The sequence below is a fragment of the Centroberyx affinis genome, unplaced genomic scaffold, assembly GCF_046629955.1.
Source record: "Centroberyx affinis isolate AG114_WGS23_722 - 3 ecotype Tasmania unplaced genomic scaffold, CSIRO-AGI_Caff_v1 ptg005037l_1, whole genome shotgun sequence".
Taxonomy (NCBI): Eukaryota; Metazoa; Chordata; class Actinopteri; order Beryciformes; family Berycidae; genus Centroberyx; species Centroberyx affinis.
Window position 1 is genome coordinate 109,500 of NW_027282481.1, and position 13,386 is coordinate 122,885.

General features: G+C 39.0%; 1 protein-coding gene across 3 annotated transcripts; it reads left to right on the forward strand.

Moving 5' to 3' along the window:
- The first annotated feature begins 2,884 nt into the window (after window positions 1-2,884).
- LOC139666480 (actin-related protein 3) lies at window positions 2,885-13,377 on the forward strand. Of its 3 annotated transcripts, XM_071545718.1 has the most exons (12): window positions 2,885-3,069; window positions 3,555-3,610; window positions 4,173-4,297; window positions 4,418-4,528; window positions 5,876-5,971; window positions 6,851-6,958; window positions 7,985-8,128; window positions 9,413-9,586; window positions 10,250-10,342; window positions 10,438-10,563; window positions 10,917-11,000; window positions 11,708-13,375. In XM_071545718.1, exons 1-12 carry the CDS (start codon window positions 3,026-3,028, stop codon window positions 11,801-11,803), a joined length of 1,257 nt encoding a protein of 418 aa, XP_071401819.1. In that variant the 5' UTR covers window positions 2,885-3,025; the 3' UTR covers window positions 11,804-13,375. The 3 variants fall into 3 exon arrangements, with proteins under 3 accessions (XP_071401819.1, XP_071401820.1, XP_071401821.1); XM_071545719.1 differs by lacking the exon at window positions 10,438-10,563 and having other exon boundaries at window positions 11,708-13,376; XM_071545720.1 differs by lacking the exons at window positions 10,438-10,563; window positions 10,917-11,000 and having other exon boundaries at window positions 11,708-13,377.
- The last annotated feature ends 9 nt before the right edge of the window (window positions 13,378-13,386 follow it).

The following is a 13,386-nucleotide window of genomic DNA, read 5'->3' on the forward strand; positions in this document are numbered from 1 at the left end:
GAACACTTCAAATGTGTTACGCTGCAAAATTCTGGTCTATTCTATTCTATTCTATTCTATCTATTCTATTCTATTCTATCAAGGCTGCTAGACTGTGGGAAGCCCTGCCTGAGGAACTTAAGGTTGCAAAGTCAGTATCATCTTCTCAAATCACATTAAAACTCAATTTTATAGACTTGCTTTTATTAATTCTTTTTCATCTTGCCCACTCTCATTTAATCTCTTTTCTTTTATCTGATTTTGTTTTACATGATCTATTTCTCCTTCTTTTAATGTGTCTCTCTTGCCTGTTGCCTTATTTTTATTATGAATTTAACTTATTCTTGTCTCTTTGTAAACTCATGCTTCAAGATGACTGCTGATCCTGTTCATCAACTGCTCTGTAAACTGGCTATATGAAAATATTAGTGATTTATTATAATATTATGAGATGCTATTGTTGTTGGAGCTGCTCAGTTTCAATAAAAAAGAAAAAGAAAACACCGCGTCACTTGTGTTTTTGTGCGATTCGTCACAGTGATGGGAAACTCCTTCCCACTGTGCCAGAAAACTGGAGAGTCGGCTTGGGGCGAATCTTTGCCCCGGCGCTGACAACGTTGAAACAAATTGTTTCACCTAACAGTTCCTGATAGAGGGTTTCCATCAGCCGCACGGCGAGGAGACGAGTGGTGTTTCTAACAGGCAGGAGGGAAACTCAAGGGCTTTTCGAGGAGAGCAGGTGCGGCGAAGAGACTCTCGTGTGAGTGATGAGTCCGCCCGAGGAGAAAGGGCCAATGTTCTCCGGCCTTGGGATTGGCTCTAATGTGGTAAGGCGTGCCGGAGCCAGAATCAACCCCTCCAGCCTCTTTCTGGCAATATATCGTCTTTATCAGCGGGCCTCCATGTGGTGATGAAGGGGTGGGGGGGGAGAGGGTCGTTCTCCCCCGGCCCTCCATGGGAGCTAAATCACTGATATCATCTGCTGGAGTCGGCCGGGTGAGATGAGGTTGGGAGGCCGGAGCTGCTTCGGTGGTGTTTTGCTCAAATGAAAACCAAGGAAGTCACCAATTGTATATAATTACAGTATTGTTTTTGACATTTTTAATAAAGCCTACCACAGTGTTTGTGAACAATCACTGGAATAAAGAGACAATCGGCCCCCTTGTTGTCCAAAACAACAAAACGTCTCTATAAGATGACACTGTTAACCCCAGAGGTGAAGCTAAATCCACCAATTACAGCCCTAAGTTTTCACTGAAGACTGCTGAGCGTCTTGGACAGTTCTTTACCAAAACTTTGCATCTCTGTAAATACACAACTTGCTTTGTTGTTTTTTTTTTGTTTTTTTTTTTTACCTCTAATGAATCCTGTTTGAACAAAAGAGAGAAGAATTAATTTTATTGGCAAAGTAAGCTTGCACGTACAAGGAATTCAACTTGGTGGGATGCTTTTGTAGGATACATTTAATACAAAACAAAACACAATTATAAAAGTAGTTTATTAAAAACCTTAAAAGTAGAAATTTGGGGAATAGCCCTAGAGGAAACTGCTGATTGATGTTGAAACTGGAGATAGAAACAGACAAATTTATATCTAAATGTATTTTGGTACAAACAGCAAACAAAGCTTGACAAATGCTGCTTGAAGTAAAATTTGATGAATGAATTTAAATGAAAATACTTTTTGGGGAATTTTTGAACTTGTCTTTATAAGAAATGCAATGCAATTAAAAATCATTTTGCATTACAAATCGTATTTAGGAAATTTCTCCATGCAGAAATTCTTCAAAATCGTTAAATTCTGAAAGTTTATTAAATCATATTTGTAAGTGTCAGCTCCAGTCAGGTCCATTATGAAATCACACACACACACACACACACCTCATCACACAAAACACAGTACTGCCTCGCAAACATGTCAGCCCACATATATCACTGAATACTCAAATCTGTCACTCCGATGCCCTTGCACATTTCCATCTGCATTAGTAAACATGAAGCACTATCTCCCACATCCAGAAACATGAGAATTTGTCCCGTCTCCAACTGGTGATATCACACTGATGCACAGCTCCACAGGGAATGAAAAGTGGAAAAAGATAGAAAAGTGGCAGTATACCCTTGGAGGATGATATTCTGGGGCTGGGTCAGGACTGTTATGATGTAACGTCCATTTTTAAAACGTTATGAATCCACAGTCAGTCACTCAGTGAAGGAGTATAGCCTCGTTTTGGGTGGGTGTTACAATTGGTTTGGCATCTCCCTTGTTGGCAAAAACGATTACATCTTCCTTCCTAATAGTAGATTTTAATGAAAATGCAGGAGGAATTCACCGGCCTCCCAACCCCTTGTTGAATTTGAACAAGTCATTGTCAGTGGGGCTTGAGGCATGCACTCTAACACAAGATCACAATAGTATTCATATAGGGACGTATAGTGTTTCTGTGGCACTATCTGATGAGTTTCTAATGACTTTATCATACTTGATGGTATTTTTTTTGTGTTATTATAAGATTCTCTGTGGTATAAGTTTTCCCCTTTCATAGCTGCATACTATTTTAAAGTTTTGCTGTGATATTTGTATAGTATCCCTCTTACAAATGGATTGCAGGATTACTATATTGAAATTGAAATTGTAAGATCACCTGACAAATCATATTCTACTAATAATCATAGCATTATTAAAGGCCATAATATGAACAATGTGGGATCTTGCATTTCTTAGTATTCTCCTTAAAATCAGATGCTTCACACCCTTGCACACCCACCAGGCTTTACAGAAGAAGAAGAAAGAGAAGAAGGAGAAGCAGAAGAAGAAGATTGCAATTACCAGTCTCCGTCCACGCGGGGGCGGTCACGCGCCTCCGCAGCTGCTCCCCCACTTTTTGCACTAGAAGAAAATTTCACAGAACCCGGAAGCATTCCTGAATCGTAACCGTAATTACTATTCATTCTGCCTGCAGCACTTTAAATACGTTACATACTTTCAAGACACCCGTTTATACCGCGCGCGTATTTACCTGTAGTTAGATCAAAGGGAAGCAAGCATGGCTGGTCGGTTACCGGCTTGTGTTGTTGACTGTGGCACGGGGTAAGTAGCAGATCAAACGCTAGCTAGCTTTAGCTTGGCATTCATTGACCACTCAAGCGGCTGTCAAACTTCCAGCTAACGCCCTGTCTAGCTATTTAGCCTTCTAGTTGCTAGCTAGCCACATCTACTTTTATTCAATTCTGCCTCCATCGCGTGTTTTGCTGACGTTAAATCTGCAAATTAGCTCGCCAAACCGCCATACTGGTCGCTTTTGTATGCTATGGTGCAGGGTAGGAAACTCAATACTGCTTTGTCAGTGAATTTCGCTAAGGCTAGCTACTGAAGCTAAAGGTACTTCCTGGACCTGGAGGATTGTAAGTCATATGTCCTAAAACTAAAAGCAGAAACCATGTTCCAGCGGCATTATCTTTGCTTTCCACAGTGTCTAACTTAGCTAAGTAACACAGTTCACAGTTTCCAACAGACAAATGATGAAACCAAACGTAAAAAGCTTTAAACTAAACATATTTCCTCTTTCCATGTAGGTATACAAAGATTGGTTATGCAGGAAACACAGAACCACAATTCATCATTCCTTCATGTAAGTAAAGTGACCATAATACCAATATGGATTGATTGAGATTGTTTCAATGACATAGATAAATCCATAGACTAAGTACATTATATCAATGGAGATATCTCACCCATTGAGTTTTTGTAATTTACAAGCTTTTGACTAGGGCTGAACAATTAATCGAAATTTTATCGAAATCGCAATATGGCCTACTGCAATTTTCAAATCACAGGATGCGCAATATTTGTTAAAGGCAAAATGTGTGTCAAAATACCATTTTAAATTAAATATTGTCGTGCTGCAGAGATGTCCCGGCCTACACATCATATTCTACAGACTTAAGAAAACATCTTTGTTTGGTACAGATCCCTGCAAAAATCCCACCATAATCATTTTAATAAGTTTTTCAATGAAAATGAGAGTAAGGATGTAAAAATTATCATTCCCTCTAATATCGCACATCATATCGCAATTGCAATATTAGCAATTAGATATTTTTTCAAAATCGTTCAGCCCTACTTTTGACCTACTGACTGTCAGTTGCGATATTGTCAATTCAAAATCAAGACAGTATTTTTTTCATCTTTAGGTATTGCAATCAAAGAGTCGGCCAAGGTGGGAGACCAGGCCCAGCGCAGGATGATGAAGGGCGTGGACGATCTGGACTTCTTCATCGGTGACGAAGCCATCGAGAAACCTTCATATGCAACAAAGGTAGATGGGACACTTGAACTGAATCGAACGGCGTTATCCAAGGGGGAAACAGTCTAAGCTATGCGACTGTCAGGTGATTCACACTTGATTCACACTGTTCTGTTCTTCCCTTGTTCCCAGTGGCCCATCCGCCACGGCATAGTGGAAGACTGGGACCTGATGGAGAGGTTTATGGAGCAGGTCATCTTCAAGTATCTGCGGGCAGAACCTGAAGACCATTACTTCCTCTTGGTAAGACCAAACCTACATTAAGAGATACAACCTCACATACAAGTCCATAGGTTTCTCACTGGCTTTTAGAGAGGCTGGGATCAGGCAACTTTTTGAAGACTCTTACAGAACAAACACAACATGTACCAGGTGATTGGAGCTTACTCTTAAGCTCTAAGCAAGGAAAAGATGACAATTAATTGTGGATAATCTATATATATGTTGTGATATTATGTTTCCATAATAATTCAGTTCAATTCAATAATTGTGTAATTTGGTGTCCCTGAAGTATTCTTGTATTTTAAAAAAGTCCCAGCGGTGTATCAAGTGCTTCCATTATGTGTGACCAATCAATGTACCCATCTGACCAAAGGAAAGTTCAAATGGAGAATCAAGCAGGAAATCATAGACTATCGTAGGAAAATCCTTCTCCCAACTCTGAACATGAAAGTATTGTTTTAGTTCCTAAAAGTGGATCATCGTCTGTCACTTACATACAGATTCTGTGTAAAGTTTGGCTTTGGGTTGTAGCTGTGCCCCTAAGTAATACAGTAATTATTTATTAGTTGAATTTTGTTAATAATAACCCAATATGAGTGAAAACAAAACTTTGTAGCTGCTGCTACTTTGAGAATTGCTGCACTGGATAAAGTGAAAATATTATATTAAGGGGCAAAAGTGCAGTAACATACTTTTGTTTCCCGAAACCATCAATTCATGTCAAACCCATTCAAATGCAGGGAGACTGTCCCATTACCAAAATGTCCCAGGCTCAGTGTCCTGTTTAAATATAAATGTACGCAGGGAACACTTTGTGGGTCTCTTTGAACTTTAATAAGCATGAAAAACCTTAGTCTCAGAAAACCTTTTCTAATCTTTGTTTCTATCCTGTTAATGGTCAAATGTACTGTATCTCTCTTATCTAAGCCAGACTTGCATAAGAGATATATCGTTATGTAGCAGCTACCACTCCTGGATGTACAGAAGAGAAATTCATATAAATGGAATTAATATAATAGTGCAGAATGTATCATTGGATGACCTTCTGGCTGTCTGATTGTGTTGCCAAGAACTATAATTTATAAAATCAATGAAAAACAAGGGAATGGCAGCGTGCCAAAAGACGTTTTTAAAATTTAAGGTGTGATGAAGGCTTATGCTCAATAGAAAATACAGCATAATTGAGGCCATGTGTTGTCTAGTTAAGAAAAAGAACTGTGTGCCACCATCGTCATGTTTTTTGTGTCTCTGTAAAGCAGGCAGGCTCAAATCTGCTGACCTCTTCTTGGTAATGAGTTGTAGAATAGTGGTTTATAGTCTCATGCTCATGAGTTTCCCGTCTCTCTCTCTGTCTCTCTCTCTCTCCAGACAGAGCCGCCTCTCAACACACCAGAAAACAGAGAGTACACAGCAGAGATCATGTTTGAGTCTTTCAATGTCCCAGGTCTCTACATCGCTGTTCAGGTAAGTTTCCAAGACGTTTTAGGGCATGAAATGAACACTAGCCACAAATCGAACTGCAGACAGTATTTTTTCGCTATTGCTGGTAAGTCTCTTAATTCTACATTGGCAAGTAGCTAACCTTTTTTGGCTGCTAAGACGAACCAACAAACCACTGTGGCTGGCTGAACAAATACTCTACCCTCACTGTCTGCAAATCCCTGTTTTTCTCCCTCTCATTCCTTCGCTACACCCACAACTTGAGTTTTGCATCCCGACCAATCACCTTCACTGTTCCAAGTGGGTTCAAACACCATCATTAACTAACAGACACCCAAGACGACGCCAGTTAACCCGATAGTTATGAATACCTGCCTGCCTGGAGTGTGATTGGTTGAAAAAATGCAAACACTCTCTGGACCTTTTTCTGATTTTGGTCAACCAGACTTTTTTCCTGACCTATAACAATGCTAAAACAAAGTAAAACGGAAAGGTCGGGCTTATATACTGAAAAAAAAATATGAATGCAACATGTAAAGTTTTGGTCCCATGTTTTCTGAGTTAAAATATCCCATTCATTTTCCATAAAACGCAACTTTGTTTACATCACTGTTACTGAGCATTTCTTCTTTGAATTTCTCTCAAATGGTTTTCTCATATGAACTGTAACCAAGTAAAATCTTGAAAATTGTTGCATGTTGCGTTTATATTTTTGTTCAGTGTACGTTCAACTCCAAAATGGTATAGGCTAAATCTATTTCAACCTTAAGCTATGCATTGTCTCCATACAAAGCACCGTAATTTGCTTTATTTGTGTGCTAGCCAGTCATTATGGGACAACAGGGTAGTGCAGACTTTATCTGTGTCACAGTATTATTGAACTTGTGATTTTCCCCCTGTCAGGCTGTCCTGGCGCTGGCTGCCTCCTGGACGTCCCGACAGGTGGGGGAGCGGACGCTGACGGGGACGGTGATCGACAGCGGAGACGGAGTCACGCACGTCATCCCAGTGGTCAGTGACTTTTACTGTGGTCAGCTTTTTAAATATCATACACAGGGTCGGAGGTTAACACCAGCCGTCATACAAATATTGGTAGATTTTTGGTAAGTTTATATATTCTACCAGCCACTTTGGAGGGATTATTCTAAACTGGTAAAATAGTGAAAGTCATTATTTATTTCATTTATTTATATTACACTTGAATGAATAATCTAATCTCAGTCAAGGTGGGAAATTAACAATGCTGCTAAATCTTTGGCTGTAGTAAATTAGTTTGCTCTACCAGACACTTTAGCAGGTAACCAACCGTTATTTGGAGGTTCTGCTCTTTTTTTTATAAAAAATATTTGACTGGTAAATTAGTGAAATTGGTTCTTGAATTTTTGGTGTGGTCAGTGAATGAAAAAGTTAGTTTCCTGCTCTTATTATATGAACTTCTTTCTGTCCAAATAACATGCTTCCACCATTATCCATGGTGCTAAATCTTTGGCTGTAGTAAATTAGTTAGATTTACCAGATACTTTGGCAGATAACCAACCATTATTTCAGCATCATCTAGTTGGCTGGTAATATAATGAATGTGGCTGATAAATTTTGGGATTTACCCGCCATTTAGGGCTGCAACTAATGATTATTTTCACTGTCGATTAATTTGTCGATTATTTTCTCGATTAATCGATTAGTTGTTTGGTCTTTAAAATGTCAGAAAATGGTGAAAAATGTCGATCAGTGTTTCCCAAAGCCCAAGATGACGTCCTCAAATGTCTTGTTTTGTCCACAACCCAAAGATATTCAGTTTACTGTCATAGAGGAGTAAAGAAACCAGAAAATATTCACATTTAAGAAGCTGGAATCAGAGAATTTTGACTTATTTTTCTTAAAAAATTACTCAAACCGATTAATCGATTATCAAAATAGTTGGCGATTAATTTAATAGCTGACAACTAATCGATTAATCGTTGCAGCTCTAAGCCATTGGACCAAAAAGTTTGTTTTTTCCCTGTTCTCAAGTAATACTCGTGCTTGTATGGCTTCCAGGCTGAAGGCTACGTCATCGGTAGCTGCATAAAACACATCCCCATCGCTGGTCGAGACATCACATACTTCATCCAACAGCTGCTGAGGGAGCGAGAGGTGGGAATCCCTCCGGAGCAGTCGCTGGAGACGGCCAAAGCTGTCAAGGTCAGCCGTCCCTCTCTCTGCACTCCACCTCTTTTATCTTTACAGTGCTTTGAAACTCTGATAAGGAAAGTTAAAAGCTGCACCAAGCGACTTCACACGTCGGTGATTGCATTAAATGAAGGATACTAAAAGGACGAGAGACGGAGTGGTGCTCGCTGTTGCTTAGGAGACAGGTTGTATTTCGCTCTTCAGTTTTGATTCATCACTTTCTGTGGGCGTAAAAGTGTCCATACTTGACACCAGAATTTTGACACCCCACTTTGTAATTTAGGCTGATAAGACTGGTGTATTTTTATGTAAAAAACTCTTCCCTAGTGCAGCTTTAAATATGTTATTTTTTACCCTGTTGTTGTTAATGCATTTTGCATCATGCTTTATTTCTGTATTGAAATCTGCATAATAAAGGAAATTAGTTTGATATTAAAAAATGCAAAATGATGAGGACTTATGATACCTATGAGTGCTTCAGACAGATGATATTGATTGCTAGAGTATTATTAGTTGCATTTCTCAGCCTGGCCACTAGAGAGCAGTGGAGCTACATTGTCCCCAGAAGTGTAAATGACAAATACATGTCACTGGCTGGCTCCAAGGACCTGTAATGAATATTAGAGGTTTTAAATAGAAATGGGTCCACGCTCTTCAGGGATTTTGTGTTATAAAGAGCAGGAGAAATGCCTAGTGAGACACAGAACATGGGTATTACTTTCCCAGGCCAACCTCCAAACAGAACATTAGTCCTTAGCACTTTATTATTTCATGACCTCTTTTGTAATTATTTTTTGATTAATTTGGTTTTGTTTTACATTCTTTTGAAAGGTACTTTATCAATTACTACTACTACTACAGTTGCTGCTGCTGCTGCTACTACTACTTCTACTACTACTACTACTACTACTACTACTACTACTACTACTACTACTACTATTACTTCTATTACTACTTCTACTACTTCTACTACTACTACTACTACTTCTATTACTACTTCTACTACTACTACTACTACTTCTACTACTACTGCTACTACTATTACTTCTACTACTACTACTGCTACTACTACTTTTTCTACTACTACTACTACTGCTACTGCTACTACTACTACTTCTACTACTACTACTACTTCTGCTACTACTACTACTACTACTAATACCAATAAGAATAATAATCATAATCATAATAAGTTTTCTTCTTCTTCTCCTTCCACAACAATCGTATCCTCTAATGATTCTAATATTGTAAACATTATATTGTAAATATTCTAAACACATTGTTTTATTTCTTCAGGAGCGCTTTAGCTACGTCTGCCCTGACCTGGTGAAAGAGTTTAACAAATACGACACAGACGGCTCCAAGTGGATCAAGCAGTACACGGGCATCAACGCCATCAGCAAGAAGGAGTTCACCATCGACGTGGGCTACGAGCGCTTCCTGGGGCCCGAGATCTTCTTCCATCCTGAGGTACAGTCGCTTCATTCTGACATGAAGCAACACTGTGATTGGCTGCTGATAGATCACCCATAAGTTGCGACTGTAGTCAACATCGGCGGACGTTTCTCTGATTGTAGAAAATTACTTCAGATGATTGCTTTCTGGAGTTGCTGGCAGCATGAACGTAACATAAGGCTGCACAATTCATAAAAAAAAATCACAACACTGACTACTGCAGTTTCCAAATCGCAAGACAGTGCATTTTTTTTTTAGAGGGAAAGGTACCTTGGAGAATATCTCGTAAATAAAGTATTCTTCCACCATGTGGCCACCACCTGGCCCAGAAAATCAAGTTGTATGCTGGAGAAGATTTTCTTTTAACTTAAACTAAGCATGAACATCTCATTTTGTTGCTTCTCTTCACATTTTTAAACATATTTAAGTGTTCAAATGGAAACGCCATGTAATTTGTCCTGCAATCACTATATCAAGCAGTAAAATGAATGTGTTTTTTGTTGACATCATGCAGCCCTATTTGTTAGTAACAACATTGACTCAGCATAATGTGGCCTGGGGTTGTGACTGATATAAATGTCAGTAATTATTCAGATTTCTGAGTTTCCTGGTAAGGAAGATAATTAATTTTACTTTTCAAAACATCATAACATTACTTTCCCATTTGATCTTGTCCAGTTTGCCAACCCAGACTTCACCCAGCCAATCTCGGAGGTGGTGGATGAAGTCATCCAGAACTGCCCGATCGACGTCAGGCGCCCGCTCTACAAGGTTTGGACACACATCCCTCAAAGCCATTAGATCAGATACCTAGTTGCTTGTGCGTTTTTGTACTTGATGTCCTGTCCCTTCCTTGCGTCACACAGAACGTGGTTCTCTCCGGAGGATCCACCATGTTCAGGGACTTCGGCAGACGCCTGCAGAGGGACCTCAAGAGGACCGTGGACGGACGACTGAAGATCAGCGAGGAGCTGAGCGGTGGCAAGTTGAAGGTGAGAAATAAGATAAGATAAGATATCACTTTATTAATCCCCTTGGGGAAATTTGGGAATGGGGACGAGGAATAGTCCACCAAACTGCTTGTGAATGCAGGGTTCTTCTGCAGGTCTGGAAAGATCGGGGAAGTATGGAAAATGAATTTGAGAAAGTCTTGAAAAGTTGGGGTCATGCATGGAAAAGTATGGCTGATTGTTGTTATTCAGTCCTAAGAAGACTATCATTTTATCTAGTTGTAGGCCGCACTGCCCCTTCACATGTTGTGATTGCAAGAGACAAGTTTGCTTTTTATTGTATTGGCTCATTTTTAAGATTATATTGACTGAGTGAGTTGCCCACTTTTTTGCAGCCCAAGCCCATCGATGTGCAGGTCATCACTCATCACATGCAGAGGTACGCTGTCTGGTTCGGAGGCTCCATGCTGGCTTCTACTGTGAGTATCAAAACAAGTATTTTAAACTCCTTCTCTCCATAAATCATCATACCTCATCTTTTGTAACTTTAACTGACACCAATAAACAAGTGGGAAATGCATAGAATCTTCCTTGACATGGCAAAAACAGAAAGAAGAAAGTACAGCTGACAAGTTATCACACCATATTCTTTTACCCAAGGAAAATATAATTGGTGTCCACCTGTGCCTAAAAGTGTCGTAGTTGTGCTATCATAATGTTGTTGGAAGAAAACCTTGTAGCTCCAATTTAGGTGATTTTCATATTTTAACTTCAACTGAAGGATTACATGGCCCTCTATGGCTTATAAAACCTAAATAAAAAATATAGTAAAAAATGCATGGTTGTCAAGCTAAAAACAAGGCTGTTAGAAGGCAGATAACAAGGTTTTCACCCAATAACAGCAATGGGTTCCATTTTGTGGACTTGTTTCAGTCTTTGAGTCTACTGAGCTTGTGTCAGGGTGTGTATTTTCAGCCAATTAACTGGCATTTAACAAGAGTATACATACACATAAAATTATACATTTCCTTGGGTATTGCATCCAAAAGAAACTACACTGGGTCCAGGCGGATGTCAGTTTTCATAATTTTATCAGCACAATACCATGGATTTTGAGTTCTGATATTATAAGAAGGTAAATTTGACGGGAACAGACACTGACCGAGACCGACTTCTCTTTCGGCAGCCTGAATTCTACCAAGTGTGCCACACCAAGAAAGACTACGAGGAGATCGGGCCGAGCATCTGCCGCCACAACCCGGTGTTCGGAGTCATGTCTTAAGACGGGAAGACGCATTCGGAGGAGGCTGAGGAAACGGAGGAGGGCGCCGCAGGACCACGCATACCGTGGAAGCGCTGCGAGGCTTTTGCACGGGATGCTCCGACCGACCTGTTCATTGGGATAGAGCGACAGTGGACCAAAACAAACTGCCAAAACAGTGGCAATATCCTCACAAATTAAAGAGGAAAGAGGTGACTAAGCCCAAAGGATCCTCGCATAAAATGTTTACCGCAAGTAGGTTAATAATAGGTGATAAAATCTTTAATTTCTACGTGCCTCGTATTATGTTCTTATAATATCCTCACAGGGTTGTAATGTGTAATTAATCAACATGAGTCCTGTATAAATGCACTTCTCTGTGTATATGGGTTGGGTTCTTGCTGTATGTTATATGCACCGATAAATCAAGACGGAGGGCTTGACGCTTAGCTAGACAACTTTCCAAAAAACATCATGGAACAAAACTCCTTTTTTGATCAGTAAGACATCAAATGGATGTAGAGATACAAGACATTCTTTAAAAAACAATCACCAATTATACAAGGCATTGATAATTACTAACCATTCCTGATTTTTTTTTTTTTTTTTTTTAAATATCCCTCAGTACCTGGAAGGAATATTTATTTGAAAAGATAATTAAATAAACAGGCAGACTTTCTGAAATCTGTTCAAATAAAAGTTCCCCAGGTTTAACTGAGACAAGATGTTTCGTCATATATCTTAATTTTTCCTCAGTTCAGCATTGTGACTAATTACGTCACTCTTTTCCTTTGACCTTATTATTTGTATTGCTAATCTCTTGGAACAATTTAATGTCTTGAAAATAGTCATATTAATATATGAACATTCAGTTGGAATGACTGTTGTTGGACCATCACTGTTGCCTAGATCTCAGTTATACTGGATAGCCTTGTACTGTACCAAATCTGGATTTCAATGCTGGCATTCCAATAAATGCCAAGGAGATATTTCTACAGTTGTGGCTGCAATTTGTCAAGTTTGATTTTCATGTTTTCTACTTAAATCGAAGGATTATGCAGTCTTATATGGGGTCGAGAAAATTTTACCATCCACATTTTGGAGATACAAGGTTTTTACCCAACTACAATGATATGTGACAGTTTCCTTTCTAATTTTGTGAGTAAACTCTCTCCAAACTGCAATATTCAGTGTTTGATTAGTGGATATAAGGAAGTATGTTTCCTTTATAAAATACAGCCGTGTAATGCAAAAAAGGATACCTATGCCTATATAAAGATAATGACAGATACAGATTTACTCAAATAAAAATAATAGTAATGATAATAACCTTTATTTGTATAGCACCTTTCATACACAACATGCAGCTCAAGGTGCTTTACATCAATCGAAGGCAGATAAAAGACAGATAAAAAGATAAAATTCATATAAAAGAACAAGCAAAATGCATTGCATTAAAATAATCAAATCAAGTGAAATAGAAAGATACAAGAACACAACAAATACTCCCACTTTTAGATGCACATTGTGAGTGAACCCATATGTTTTTCTTTAATTTTCTTTTCCCCTGTCCTTCCTGATTCTGCTCTTGATCTGATTAAATG

What these genes read in the sequence shown, in the direction of transcription:
- LOC139666480 (XM_071545718.1), top strand. Translation starts at nt 3,026, where the DNA reads ATGGCTGGTCGGTTACCGGCTTGTGTTGTTGACTGTGGCACGGG. An exon ending in AACCTTCATATGCAACAAAG is followed by an intron (nt 4,298 to 4,417) that starts GTAGATGGGACA and finishes CCTTGTTCCCAG; the next exon opens with TGGCCCATCCGCCACGGCAT. An exon ending in AAGACCATTACTTCCTCTTG is followed by an intron (nt 4,529 to 5,875) that starts GTAAGACCAAAC and finishes CTCTCTCTCCAG; the next exon opens with ACAGAGCCGCCTCTCAACAC.